General features: G+C 43.7%; 1 protein-coding gene across 1 annotated transcript in view; it reads left to right on the forward strand.

Moving 5' to 3' along the window:
• LOC142803317 (membrane metallo-endopeptidase-like 1) overlaps positions 1-15,347 on the forward strand; it is a 67,343-nt gene that overhangs the window by 30,323 nt on the left and 21,673 nt on the right. The window contains exons 5-7 of the mRNA XM_075888442.1: positions 2,440-2,575; positions 4,850-4,945; positions 11,255-11,533. Of these exons, the coding sequence (XP_075744557.1) occupies positions 2,440-2,575; positions 4,850-4,945; positions 11,255-11,533 (511 nt within the window). The remainder of the gene's footprint in view (positions 1-2,439; positions 2,576-4,849; positions 4,946-11,254; positions 11,534-15,347) is intronic.

The following is a 15,347-nucleotide window of genomic DNA, read 5'->3' on the forward strand; positions in this document are numbered from 1 at the left end:
AGCGTTTCTTTAGGATCAAAACATCCCCCCTCCCCCAAACAAACAAAAAAAAGCTGAGCACACCCCTGGCTAGCTCGGTTAGCTCAGGTGTTCTACGTGAAAAGTGCGCACCACAAGTACTGCTTTGTTTGGATACCTTCAGAGCAGTCCTTCTTGTCCTGATATCGCAATAAAAATCTGTTGTTTGGCATGCATTCATTTTAGAGTCAGGGTTGCTTCCGGTCTAAAAAGCTTGATTTCATGGTATCCCTACTTGAGCGTGCACATTTGACATAACTTCACTCGACAGAAGTACAGCTCTCTCTCTCTAATTAGGACAATGGAAGAAGGCAGAAAAGGGTATGATTATTTCCTGTTAAGCTGGAACTTTGTGTCTACTCTGTAGTTGTTCCTGTGGTTATACGTTAATGGAAAAATGAAATTTTCTTCTATTCACTTGTATTTGAAGTGCACTACATAGAGCCTCATAGGCAGCGTCATTCTATTCGCTACAAGTTGAACTTTTCACGTTTACTTTTCATGCCCTCCATCCGATCGCCTGCGATGTATACGCTCAGCGTAACAACCACATAAACGCAGCCGATTACTTCGCGAAACAGAAGCGCACAACTTGTCAGTTTACAGGAAACGTCAAAGTAGGAATGCGACCTTTCGAAACCAGCAAAATTCCAATATTGCAGACAATTTATTTGAAGCAAACGGTGTGACAATTGAGCGAGACTGAAAGAAGCTAGTAGAAAATAGATGCCTGAGAAAAATGGTCATCAAAAGCGCTCATCCGACCTAAGCTGACAAGGTCAGAAGTTGAAAACCGCGCATGGGGAGATTGTTTTAAAAACAAAGGATTTTCAGAGAGTTAAGAAAATGTCACGCGACCTACGGGTCATGTGAAGTTGAGAGCTGCTAAGCGGTGAGGCGCTATTCTACAGTGCTATAAAAGTGCAACAGGTCACTCTACTTAGAGCTGGAGTAGCAGACTAGAATGCAATTCAGATGGTGGACCATTTACAATTGTATATTTACATAAAACGCGTGGTGAAAGATTCGTTCAAAAAGAAGATTAGGATGTGGTGTCACTGGCACTGTAATGAACTTTTTCACAAGAGCAGGATTCGCCACCCTGGTGTGGTACTTCTTACTTGGCCATTATATTCCTTGAGAATGCACTAACTAATCCTTGTTTCTCCGTCCCCAATGGTTGTGAAGGAACTCTCCAAGTTGGCGGTCAGGCCTGTGACGCAGAGAAGGGTGCTACAAATCTCTGAGTCTGGACAGGCTTCCTTTGAAATATGAACTTGGCTACGTTCAACTCCAGAATGCTCTCTAATGAGGCCAGTGTAGTTGGGCCATTCGAGGAATTAGAGGGTGTTAAATGGTATATATTAGGGCTCAGCGATGTTAGGAGGACACGACTTATACAGTGCTGAAGTACAGGCACATCTTATGCTACCGTGGTGTATCTAGTTGACAAAAAAGAATAAGGGGTGGGGCTTTTTCATGTACAGAAATATCCCTTGCAAAATGAACGAATATTATAGTATCAGTGAAACAGGACAAGCATCATAGGTTTAACAAAAAGGTACACAATGAAGTAGGTACAGACCTCCACGTATACATCGAGCCATGGTGATCATTTGTTTGAACGCTGCTCCGAAGGAGTAAAGTCCGTCATTAATAAAGTAATAACACAGTATACTATTCCTATGGGCGTCTTTAACGCCAAAATAGGTAAGAAACAGGCCGAAGAACACGCAGGAGGGGGGGGGGGGGTGAATATGGCATCGGCTATAAAAATGGCAGAAGGGAGTTATTAGAAGAGTTCACAGAACATAGTAATTGATGGATCTTAAGTATACCTTCTTCGGGATGCAAACTAGGCATAATTGAATGTGGCGAAGTCCTAATGGTGAAACCTAAAATATAACTATTTCTATGTGCAACCCCAGGCATGGCACAAATGTACAAGTAGTTGGCGTGATCTGATGCAGTCACCATAGTATGATAAGAACTCATATTCACCCAGATAAATAAAAAAAGCAAAGGCATGAACTGATACCAAGAAGCCAAATAATGAACTAGCAGAGCGAAGGAAAGACAGGAACAGAACACAGTTGGTTTGAGAACAAACTGGGGTTAGGGACATCGTAGTCAAATTCAAGACTAAAAAGTGAGCATGGGTCGAGAACGTAGTGCGTAGGCAGGACAACGGCTGGTTATTAAGAGTAACTGACTGGATTTCCAGAGAAGTCTAACGCACGAGAGGGATACAGAAAGTTAAGTGAGCCGATGAAAATAAAAAGTTTGCGGGTATAAAATGGCAGCAGCGCGCACAAGAGCGGGTTGATTGGCGGAGAATTGGAGAGGCGTTTTTCCTTCATCGCGCGTAGTCCAGATAATGATTATCATGACAAGCGTTCATTTCTTCTCGTTATTTTACAGCTTGATTCCGCTGAAGACCACTTGAAGTACTTTCAACGCAACATGGATCATTATACGAAGTTTGTGTTGCTGTATGGTGCGAAGCCGCCTCTTGACAAGCAACTCGCGGCGAAGATAAAAGAATACGACGACGAACGTGAGACGCATGCAGTTTTTTCCTACCGGGGCAGATTATCGTGAATGGTGCTGCTGCTACGTGCACATCGGCCATTCTGCATAAGCTAATGCTAATGCTCGTGCTGCCTGGTTACCCATAAGTTGTATAATTTTCTAGTTTATTTTGCCTGTGAGCTCATTTACAAACAAGAAACGCCTGTCGGTGAAAGTGGTACGAATGATAGAACACTTGCTCTTTCGCAACAAGAACAAGACCAGAAAATTGTTGCTCGTTCAATAATGCACCATGCCTGTGGAAATGGAGTTTAAGTTTACGCATGCTTGAGGAAATGTGGGCTTTCAAAATTTTCTTCTGTGAAATGTGTGGTTACAACACTGATTGTTGATAAGCCACTTGACACATAAAAAGCGTAGAACAGTAGGCCGAGGCCAGACAGAGAGTGAATTAAAAGCACACAAACGAAGCACACACAATCAGCCGAGCTCATTATCACTACACAGGCACAGGCAAACAGGCAAAACAGAAGTGATGTCACAGCCCAGCAAATTGAAACGACCTCACTTTCAGGTTCTTCACCGGTAAATCTGAACTTAGATCTCGAGAAAACAAAATGATTTTTGTGAAATAGATCTAGAAGAAGAGATCACACAATTCATGATTTCTTTTATGAATTTTAAAGGCTTCCCGAAGCTCTCCTCTAAGCCTAGCCCCATGCCCACTTATCACTCAGCGCTCTTTTAATGATGGTCGGCATACGCAGCCTGAAACATAAGCGGCAAGGGTGCTTCTAATGAAATTTCATACGTCGCAAGCGTGTTTTTTTAGATTATCATTGAGTCAATGTCTCATTTTTTCTGCATACCAAGGTTTGCATGATGAACGCATCTTAAACACCACCTCACCCTTACAGGCAACATAGCGCTTTGCGTGCTTCTTGGTGCCAATTTTTCGAGCGAATCAAGAACATGTAGGGTGATCTGGCACAGATGTACTTTTTCACCCCATGCAAACTAAGCAGCTTCTGCCGATAAATGAATTGTGGTCATCCTGGTCGACGTTTAGTGAACTTGTCGAAATTGGCAGATCCCACGTGCCGTGGCAACCGATGTTATGCGTAGCACGAATGGGGAAAGTTGATATGTCACTTTAATATCCACACACCGTTACGAGGTGGACTTGAATAATGCCGTAGATGACTTTTATGGCATGATTATCATGGTTGGATGTGTCAGTTACCTTCCTCGTCTATTCATGTCACGTGATACCAAATTTACTGTCACGTCACGCAGCTAGCAAGACATCCGTGAGCGCGCTATGAGGATAGCACGTGGCCACATTTTACATGACACGCATACCAAGATTATCATGTTTGGCCGTGTCATTTACTTTCGTCATTCATTCGCGTTGCGTAATGCCATATTTGGTATATTTGAAGCTAACGAAAGAGCCGTGAGCACATCATGCGCGTAGTAACTTGTCTTGTTCTCAGATGACATCCATCTAATGATTATCATGTTTTGCACTAGTCATGTATTTTTGTCATTTATTCATGTCTCGTAATACCAAATTGAGTAGCTGTGAAACCAAAGAAACGACCACAAGCGAACCATGAGCGTGGCGTGTAGCCACGACAAGTCATAACATAAAAATCATGACACACATGTCATGATTTCCACGTAAGGGTCTTTAATTTATGTTCGACAAGCGGTCATGTGCACCTTACCATTTTTGAAAAATTTTATGTGAATGATACTACCACAACAGCAGCAAGACCGTGATTTGTACATCATGACATTCATGGCATAAAACTTATGATTTTCAGGTTATGACTACTCAGTTATGTTTGTCATACAGTCATGATATGCCATACCAATATTGGTATCGATATCATAGTCGAGACAGCCAGGAGACATAGACGTCGTAGGTGGCTAGATAGATAGATAGATAGAAAAGCTCAATGTCACTGAAGTTCGCTAAGAAGTGCTTCGCATTTAAAAACAATATCAGCGACAAAGTAGCGCTGCATTGTGCAACTGCAACCAGATTTTGTTATAACTGAAACAAGACTAGCATTATCATAACTGCATATCAATTTTTTTGTATATTTGTAGAGAAAACAGTTTCAATGTTTAACGGTACTGCCGACCTTGTTATGGCATGAGCTCTCATTTTATACAAATGGGTAAACTCTTATGAAAAACTTCCCGTGGTGCGATGTGTGCTATCCATGAGAACGAAAGCGTTAGTTCTATTTTCTGTAATATCTAACTTTCTTTGTCACTTCTTCTGCAGTTGAACTCTTCGCATCCGACTCAAACAGTGATCAAAAATTCGTGTCCACTGACATTTGGAATCTCGGCACTCTCACCAAACCATACGCTACTTCAGGTAGGAGGATGTTTTTTATCTCTTTCAACTACTTTTAGTAATTTTGCGTTTCGTACACTCTGAACATGTCAATGCGCCCAATGGTAAATTTGGCGAGCCCCGCAATGGTGGTCTAGTGGCTAAGATACTCGGCAGCTGACCGCAGGTCGCGGGATTGAATCCCGGCTGCGGCGGCTGCATTTCCGATGGAGGCGGAAATGTTGCAGGCCCGTGTGCTCAGATTTGGGTGCACGTTAAAGAACCCCAGGTTGTCGAAATTTCCGGAGCCCTCCACTACAGCGTCTCTCATAATCATATGGTGGTTTTGGGGCGTTAAACCCCACATAGCAATCATCAATCAATCAAATTTGGCAAAACAGTTCGTTTAACAATATGAGGCAGGCTGGGAGAAAAACTTGAGAAGCATCTTCACAAAATTCGACCCCTGAATGTGTATTTTCGCGTGTTTACAACACACTAGTCTGCATCAATAGCTAGTTCAATGAGTATATCAGCAAAAAATAGGCACAAAAAACGTGCAGCAACAAGATAATTAGCAACAATTCAACTCTTTTTCATTTAAAATTTACCTTATAAAAACAAAGTAAAGCTCACGTTGCAAATAGTATTCGCCAGTCTGTAGATAGTCCAATGATACACTCTAAGCCAAAATTCGGCAAAGTTGGACTAACTGCAGTAGTTAAACCAACGGACGAACGGTTCATCCAACAGGGACTAAATGCGTGGCAGTGCGTGTCGTGCGCAAACGCCCGGCAATAAAGGGACCAACAGGGAGGGCAACTGCGCCGCGATCGCCTCCTGTCGATGCTGCACTGCAATGCTTGGCGTGGTCGGGGATCATGAAAACAAGTTATATAGGCTATATGCCACTGTGAAAGCGAAGCACTATCAAACGAATAGAAGATGTTGTGAGAGGCAAGTAGTACAACACGCAGTCAGTGCACACAACAAGCGCCCTCGCGTTTTCACCATGCCGGCACGCGCGGGCCGAAAGCAAGTGAAAATTGCCGAACACGTGCAATGTGGATAACTCGCTTAAATGTGCTGAATTAGTTCGAACTACGATGAACACTGACAACGCTAATAAAAGGAAGCTGTTCATCAGCGGTCGTGTACCCACACAGTGACCGCAACTTCAAAGTGATATGTAGAAAAAGTAGGCTTCGCACGTCATCGGTATCAAGCTGGCTGCCGGTGTGAGTGCAATGCAGGCACAAGCGAAGGAAACGTCGCGTACAAATTCACAGAAAATGTAGCTCAGACGAACTTATGTCTTTTTCTCAATGCGACAATCGTTATCAAAAATCCAGCGTGTAGGCGATCGTGGACACGACTAATCGTGCGGCCGGCGGTACACAGGGAGCGACTTACCAGCACTATGAAAGAACCGTGCCTGCGAACGGTCTCGTCGCTCTAAGTATACAGATATCTACATCACCCGGTAAGACACCGCGAACATGGGACACTTACCTATTGTTCATTTGTGACAACAAAATAACGACGACGAAAATTCCACGCGAGCCGCATGTTGCGATCGTCGGTGGTCGTTTAGCCGTACTCATTGTAAGCCTAGCGACGCCGTCGGCAAGCCGACACGGTGGCATCGGTGGGGCGCCTGGCTGCTTCGCCGGCTTTCCCGCACAAGCGCCGCTGCTATCTTTGTGTTTTCGGACTCGCGCACCAGCACTGCGAACGCTGTTTCGGCCGACATGATCGAATGCCAGCTGATAATTCGTAGTCTCGGGCTGAAGGCATGTTGAAGATTAGATGGATTCATATAAAAGATCGGTGCGCATCAGTGCTACGAATCAGCCCGTGTAAATTTTAGCGTTACGGTATCAATGTTTATTGTTTTTTTAAGCCGAGTAAAAGTTGCCCACTGGCACTAGATGGGAGGTCAAAATACTGTGCTATATATACCGGATAGTCTGTTCTCTGTAGTATAGCGTGGGTAGTCAGTGTTTGCGGTGTTTTACTTTGATATAATAGTGCGTATGTATGTGTGTGTGTGTTGCATGAATAACACGCTATGTTCCTCAATGCTGATTAAATTGAAGTAAACATGAAATATACTCCACAAAAGCAGTGTCGCCATTTTTTCTGCCATTGGTCCAGACGGTTCAACTGTTAGTCCCACTGGAGCATTTTACTGCGACCAACATTTAAACCAAGTGGAGTAAGTGCATGGGGTAACAGTTGAACCCTTGCAGTTACTCCCACAATTAGTCCAAAATTGGTTCAAAATCTGTGGCAGCGCAATTAGACCCCTAAAGGACCGATGGCATACCCCACTTTAGTCCTTTTCGGCTTAGAGTGTAAACTTGCACTGGCGGAAACAAAGGTAGACGCGTTAGGTTTTTGAAAAACCAATTCGGTGAGATCATAAAGAGTGCCACATATTGCATGAAAAGAATGTATCATAGCATTATTATAATCTAACTATCATGCTAATGAAAAAACGGCAATAAACAATTTGATAAAAACTACACACATCTTTACTAGATGATCGTTGCGACAGAATGGCCTGAGTTCTGCATAACTATAGGAATCCTGGTAGCTTGTGTCTTGATATTTGTCTACTGCAATTAGTGCGACAAATGCTACTTTTCAGGTTTCTTGATGGCGCATTGAATATTACTAAACTTTCCTTTCGAAGAATGCTAATTGAGCGAGGAAATGGCCTCATTCTGTAATTTTTTTTGTTTGCTTAGGAGAGGGTATAAGAAAACAGACCATTTGCAAACGTTTATGTTGGTGAACTTTTGTGGCTTTTGTGGCACAACAGCTTGAATAAGCGATATTTTTGCCATGTTGTCTGGCACAGGGGGCTGATGGGGGCTGATAAGTGGGGAGAGCCATGGAATCTAGCTTGTAGCCAACAATACTTGTGATGTTGGCAGAATTCATGAATGGACGCTGCGCCACATGATCTCCACAGGAAGAAGACGAAGCGATGTTTGGGAATCGAGTGAAGCTTTGAGTGAATCTTCTGCTTTTGGCTTTCTCAGCTAGGCCCTTCAATACAGTGTTGACCTTGCCTACCTCTGTTATGTCTTCGTCGGTCTTTCCCCACAAGGCAAGCACGTATTCAATATAGGTGACGTACGACTCATTAGAAGATTTAACTTGCGACGCGAGTTCTTGCCTGTTTGCCATTTGTCGAGCAACTGACCAGCCGAACAATTCGCGGAGCCTCTGGTTGCACCCGTCTTAGGTCGTCAGGTCTTCCTCATGCGTCTCGTACCAGGCGCGCGCGGTACCTCGTAGATCGAAAATGCCGATGGCCAGCAGAAACATATTATCCCGCCTGTATTGTTTTCTGATGCACTCGTACAAGACCAGCCGCTTGTCAACATCGGTTGTGTCATTGCCGCAAAATGTACCAGGATGGGCAGAGATCACAGGGGACGGAGCAGGCCTAAACTGGGTGGACTGCACGCTGTCTTCAGGCAACTTGGCTGTACGAAGGTGACGTCCGCTGCGAAGATCGAGAGTCGGAATGTTAGGATACTCGCAATCTGTACCTAGAATATGTAACGGGAAATATTTATTAAATTAACGACATTTGGGTTTACACTGCACACAGCGCACAGGAATGTAGGACAACAGGGCCGCTCTGGCTAAGCTCTACAACAATGTAGTCTTCATTCATTCTGCGTAGTTTCGGCACCGGTGCTTGAGGTACCTTTCTACACCCGTTAAAGTACGGTACCAAAGAAGTGGTGTTTGAAGGGTGAAAAGTAGACCAAATGCTCTTGTCACCTTTCAACGCATGATGGATTCTCTCATGCACGGCTTCAAAGTCTTGAACATGCTTGTGCAACTTGGATGATGTCACTGTTTGTTTACCAATATTCGGAAGTTAAGCTGAGTGAATCTTCACTCTCCACAAGTCTTGAGGTATTCCGCAGCGCTGGCCTACAGCTTACAACCTCCAAGAGCCGTTTTGACCGTCGTGAAATAACTGCACTTGGTCGCCCCGTTAACTCAAGTGGTGTACAGCCTGATCTCGTCAAAATTCACGCAGTGACACTAATTCACGTTTCTTGTTCAGCTAGAGAGACTGACATCTTCCTCAGATTGTGTTTGTAATTTTACAACTTCATTCGAAATAGTGGATATACTGCACGTTCTCCCACAGAACTGCTAAAAAAGGATGCGCTTTTACTCGAGGTACGCATCAAACTGTGCGTTTCCGGCACTCATTGATCCCCGAACAACATCTCAAGTAATAGCCCACTTCGATCCGTACTCCCGGGCAGAAGTCGAACCGACGCGATTGTCACTGATCATGAAATTTGTGACGTGCTCGCTCAGCGTCAACACGAACTTAATTTCTTCAACGCCCATTACAGCAACGCAGTTTCCTCAACGGATAATGACTGAATCACTGAGATTGAGTGTCTTGCTCTAGCTTAGGCTGTTAAGTTTCGGCCATGCCTTTTTCGCGTCAGATTGCTGTTGTACGATTTACTCGTGACTAACTATCATGCGCTTTACTGGATCTTTACGTTCAAAGATCCCACTGGCCGCCTTCGTCTTTCTGCCTCCAAGAATATATTTTCTTGATACTTTACAATTCCGGCCACCTTCACCAACACGCCGAATGTCTGTGACGGTATCCGGGGGATCCACCCGACGCTGCATAGAGAGCCACCGAGGCTTGCATATAGTTGATATCAGACTCCCGGGATATAAGCTTTACGTGCTGTCATCGGGAGTTCAACTTCTGCAACCCCGTGCACTTCTCACAACTTGTACTGCCTTGACAGCAGGGGGCTATAAGGCAACATTGTTGCCTTGACAGCGGGGTGCTATAAAGCAACCTTGTGTGCCAGATCGCCGTGATCACCTCCTACTTGTGCCCTACTACTTGCGGACGGATGTTCATTGTAAGGTTCATGACGAACCTAGCACCGTTCACCTTCGAATGGCACACACTTGTGATCGCGTCCGGCACGGTATCTTTCTGGCTAGACCTCCATTGCACAGTTTATGACGACACACGGCGCTCTTCATATGCGCACTCACGAGGTGCTTCGGCCATGTACAAAGAATCTGGTGTGCCTCCTTAACACTGGGAACCTCGGGTGAAGTATTTATGAGCATTTCAGTGGCAGTGGTATAGTTGGCAAAGAAAAAAATAAAACATCCGGTTCCTGCTGCCGTACAGCAAGAACCGGAAGCTCTGTCGGTCACTTGCGTATTCGCACCCGTCGCAATCATACAATCACTACTCTCTGGATTGTGGGATCGTCGATAAGCAGCGATCATTGGTATTGCTGTGGGATCATGTACACAGATCACCTGTATGCTTTTGTAGCGACGTTTTGTTATTGCACCTAATAGATGTATATAAACGTTTCTCGCATGACCGTACTCGTCTGTAGCAACCGAGGTATTCTGCTGCTAATCAATAGTGTGACAGCGCTACTCACATCTTCGGCAGTGAGAAATGGGCCTTGATATTGGTTGATATGGCAGTTTACAGTCCCCGAATCACCATAATAGTATGAGAGGAGCAAAAAATGTTTTAGCAAACATCATGAATCATATAGGCAGAAAGAAAATTACAAGGATGAACACGCACATGGCAAGCTTCACATAGCCCCATTTTTAATGAGGGGGGTTAGGGGCTCCTATTCTAATTAGAATACTTCCTCCATTCTGCGTAAGGGTTGTATTTGTGCTTTTTTAGGTTTTCTCCTAATAGCGAGACACTATTCTGTCCACGCAGAGGAAAGCAAGTGCGACAGCCATTAGAAAAGCGGCAATGCCTGTTTCCTAACGTAGAATAGGGCGAGCGAAATTCGCAAATCATTTAAATTCCTCCTCCCCTCCCCCCCCCTAAAAAAAATCTATTCATATCGGCAGCCGGTTTCCCTTGCATTGTTCTTGCTTTATTTTACATAAACATATGAACAAAATCAGTGTTTATTGTTTTGTTAGAAATAATCTTAGTTTTACCTAAAATTCTATTTTATATCTAATTTTATAATGACTCCTGAAAACATTCCTTCCATGGGATTGTACCGTTTAGCCGTTAGCTTTACTCCGTTTACCAGGTGCTCTTTCTTATATATAATCCTACTAAAACTAGAACATTTCAATCGCATTTGGTTTCCGAACAGTATAAATAACAATTATTGGAGATACTACGTAAATTATTAGATCACATGTATTCATGTTTGCTGCTCCGCTAAACTGTGACCTGCTTGATGATTTCAGGAGATACCGACCTGAAAATGATAGCGCTCCACTAGCCAAATAATGCCATGTTTTTGCTTTCTCTTGCACTATTGTTTCCAGGCGATTGGAGTGCCTACATATCGCAATACACGAACGGCACCTATACTTCTTCAGACTCCATTTTCTACCGACTTCATCCACTTGAAGTTCTCGGCAAACTATTTAACTCCATGGGTGAAAAAGGGCTACGGTACCTCGTCGCCTGGAAGTTTTTTTCGTACTTGGTTCAGTTCACTGAGCCTTACATGTTTCTTCACGGTTTGTCTCCCAGCGTGGCTTGTTACGATCACGTTCGAAAAGTCATGGATCTGGCGGTCCTAAGCCCCTACTTGGAGTCGGGTGAGTCAACTTTATTGTGCATCTTGGTTAGCGCCATCATTGTATCGTTGCCAAGAGAAGCAGATGTAATGTGAAATTTTTTGTCGTGCGCAAGCTGGGTAATGTTGCGCCATTTCGACTCACAGGTACGTCAGTCCGCGCCGCCATAATTTCATCGCTCGTCAACGCACTACCACAAGCGCAGCGAAGCGATCTTCCTTGGCTTTTTTACTTGGCGCGACTTGTCATATTTAAAGCAAAACTTCGTGAAATGCGTCGGGCGCAGCGCTCATGTACAGCTTTCTTTTTTATGCATGTGCATACTCATATTCAATATGGTTAGTCTACTCACACGTGAACAACTCAATCGTATCTCACCACAACGTCATCACTGTGTCTAGTTGTCACTGCGGTATCCAGTACAGCAGCTACGTACAATTTTTTCAATTGTTCAGATCCTGTAATGTGCACGCTCGCCGGGGCCACAATTCTCGTAATACAAAACAACTAACTGTAGGAAAGTGTGGCACTGTGTGGACACCGCATAATGCAGGTCACGCTGCACAGCCCCCCAAAAATTCATCTCGACAACATGTACCACGTAAATATTTGTGTGTAGTGTACAACTTTGTCAGTAGTTTTGCGGAAATTTGTTTTTCAGATGAGGATGTTCAGCTATACGTCCCATACAGAAACCGTGCTGTCACAGTACATTGTCCGAAGTGAAATTTATTCGTCTTTTTCGCAAGTGACGTCCACGAGCTTACTCTTTTAAACTTGGTACTCCCGAAACAAAGCTATGCCACCTTCTCTCCTACTGATCCTGTGAATGCTTGTAACCGCGCTCACAGGACTGCCAGAAAATGAGGTGCTCAAAATTGTGTTGCGTGTGCTACCTCTTCATTTGTACTTTCGTCTAAGACGCAAAGCACTGGCACTAGTACTGCGTTTAAGGCATGAAGACGTGGCCTTCCACTAGTACTTACTGCGTGCTCACAGAAGCTGTTGAAAGACTTACATTGGCAAAAGTTAGGCATACAAGTTACTGCCAACTCTCCGAGCTTTCCGTTCTGATTTGAAACTTTAGTTAATAGGGAGCGACTTAGTAACCTGTGATTGGCTGCCGGCATTTCATTGATTAGTAACTGAGGGGATGAATTGCGACTCATGACTATTTAACTGATCGAAAAAATTGGAGTATTTGTGACGAACACGGATATGCAGAAATATAAGCAAATGTGCAAATATCTAGAAAATAAAGGGGTTCGCTATGGGTAGTGGGTCATTGGAGGTGGCAAAAGAAAACGTCTACTAAAGGTTGGTAGTCACCGCGGACCCCAACCATGAAACTGAAGTAACTAGAAGAATAGGAGTAAGATAGAGCACACTCAGCAGGCATTCTCAAATAGTGCATGGTAGTTCACCACTCTCCCGCAAGAGAAAGGCTGATATCGATTGTGTCGAAGTGATTGACGTGACGTTAAGGTAAAAGAAGTGAGCAGGGTAGATGAAGTAACCACTATCACGTGCAGTTTGTTTCGTTAAAATTGACGTTTGTGCTCTCACTAATTGTCATTGTTTCGCGGGCCATAATGTAACCTTTGAAAGCCAGTGTAGTGCGCATGCCTGGTACGTCCGCTACATACACGTAAAATCCCAAAGTGCAAAGTGTACGAAGACGTCAGTGCAACACGCAAGGCTTGGGTCTAAGCAATAACAAAATGCAGTAGAAGCCGCCACTCGCGTAAAGGCTTTTATTGCCCTCAACCACCTTCCTCAATGTGCGAAATTCGCTGCAGTTTTTAAAGCTACTACATGCCAATACATGTCTCGAATGAGCTCTGCCATGTGTAACATATGTTTGGCAGGTATATTTTTTGCGCATGTGTAGTTAATTCAAAAGTTCATTAGCCTAAGGCATCAAATTGCTGAAATAGTAACTTCAGAAGGTATATTTTGCGAAGGAGTTAGAATGGTAGCTCACTTCAATTCTCCTTGGTGAGTGTAGTCTCAAAAGCACTATATTTAGCTAATGTATCACCTAAGTTGCAGCATTAACTACCAGTAGTTTTGCGGTCACTTATGTTGGGGTATCTCCCAACCACAAGCATTGAACGGCAGATGTTGAAACACCCCACATTGCAAAACATCATTGGATGTTTGTAGCTGCGGCGTGCGCGCTAACTGTTTTGCAGTTCTAGCTCACTCCAGCAATTAGCGTAACAACAAAAAATGGCGTAACAGGTTTTACGTATTCAGCTGCTGTGACAATGCAGATGATACGATGCAGCCAAAAGTGTTCCTGAAAATGAATTTAGCCGAAAGCGCAATAGAAGATTAACGCTAAGGCACTGAGAGAAATGTCGGTTCACTTCAGCTGCTTGAAATAATCACATTTAGAACAAATCTTAGCCTAATTTATACCAAAAAGAACGAGGCCTGCTCATTACGTCGGCCTATTCTAGCAAGCTGTCATGGAGATAAATGCTCTATTCTATGCCTGCAAATTCCTTTACTTTACCGTTTTTTCCTAGTGCCTTCCTCAACTGCATTTCTTATACTTGTACCCATTCTCTCACTCTCACCGATATCTGATGTAAGGACTCTCTGATTTCCGCATTCATTCTTTTTTCTTGGTGAAAAGAGGATGACAGGAGTCCATACTTGCTGCATGGTTTATTCACCTGTCACCGTATATCCAATGGAACGTCCATAGTTACCCGTTGCACTGCACACTGCATGGTACTTGACTTGATCTCTAGTGATCTTGTATACGTTCGCGTTTCGGATGTAAATGTTAGTGCTGGTAATAGTTTGTCATGTCTTTTTTTTACTTTTAGGAAGCCGTACACCTCTCAAAGAGTAGTGAAGCTTGCACATAGCAAGATGAACTCTTTAGGGGGCGTAGGTAGAAACGTCTTTTGGTTGAGGGATGGGTGGAACCTCTTTGATTTGAAGGGTTGTGTGTGTGTGGGGGGGGGGGGGGGGTAGGCACAAAGATGGAGTCTGGTGTCATTTTGGGCTCACTATGGTATCACAAAGAAATTCGGTATAGAAGGGGAAGAGCATGGGCCAGTTCGCCAATGCCTGGCCACGCCACTGGTACTCATGAATAGGCCAGGCAAGCAACATTCTGCTTGTGAATCTGTGAGAGCATAAAAACCATGTATGTGTCTCTTTGGCTGATTGATGTACAAAAAATGAAGAGAAAGTCCTTCATCTCTATGAACTGTTGTGAAATTTCACGCTCAACAGGGAATGAAGCATAGATGGCGTTGACACACTGTGGGTAATATTTGCCATAAGGACGCATCACTGGTTCAAAAGTAAAAAAAAACACCACTGCGTAGACAGCTCGCAATCTCTTAGAGCAAGGAAGCGTGGAACTAGTGTGATTACGCCACAAAGTTTCTTCTTTCATTTTTTTGCTTTTGAAGCTGAATTCCCTTCACAAATTGTCTAACACCATATTTTAAAGCCCCTTTCACGGAACAAAGAGCAAGAAGAAAAGAGAGAGTTTACAACGTGCCTAAATATTTATTTATTTCGTATATTTATTCGATTATTTTGATTACCCTCAGGGCATACAAGGCGTTACAGAGGGGGTAGGTGATACAACAAAAATGCACTAAAATAGAACATAAAAATGCAAGTCAGTGAGAATACATGTTCTAAAAACAAATAGTTATTCAAGGCATATAACGTAATCTGTCAGTCCAGCTTTGAATGATGATGCGTCTTCAATGCCGGATATGAAGAAAAGAAGACGGTTCCACTCTCGACTGGGTTTTGGCAGAAAAGAGTCGGAGAAAACATAAGTGCGACACAGACGAGG

The sequence above is a fragment of the Rhipicephalus microplus genome, chromosome 3, assembly GCF_043290135.1.
Source record: "Rhipicephalus microplus isolate Deutch F79 chromosome 3, USDA_Rmic, whole genome shotgun sequence".
In the NCBI taxonomy this organism is placed as follows: domain Eukaryota; kingdom Metazoa; phylum Arthropoda; class Arachnida; order Ixodida; family Ixodidae; genus Rhipicephalus; species Rhipicephalus microplus.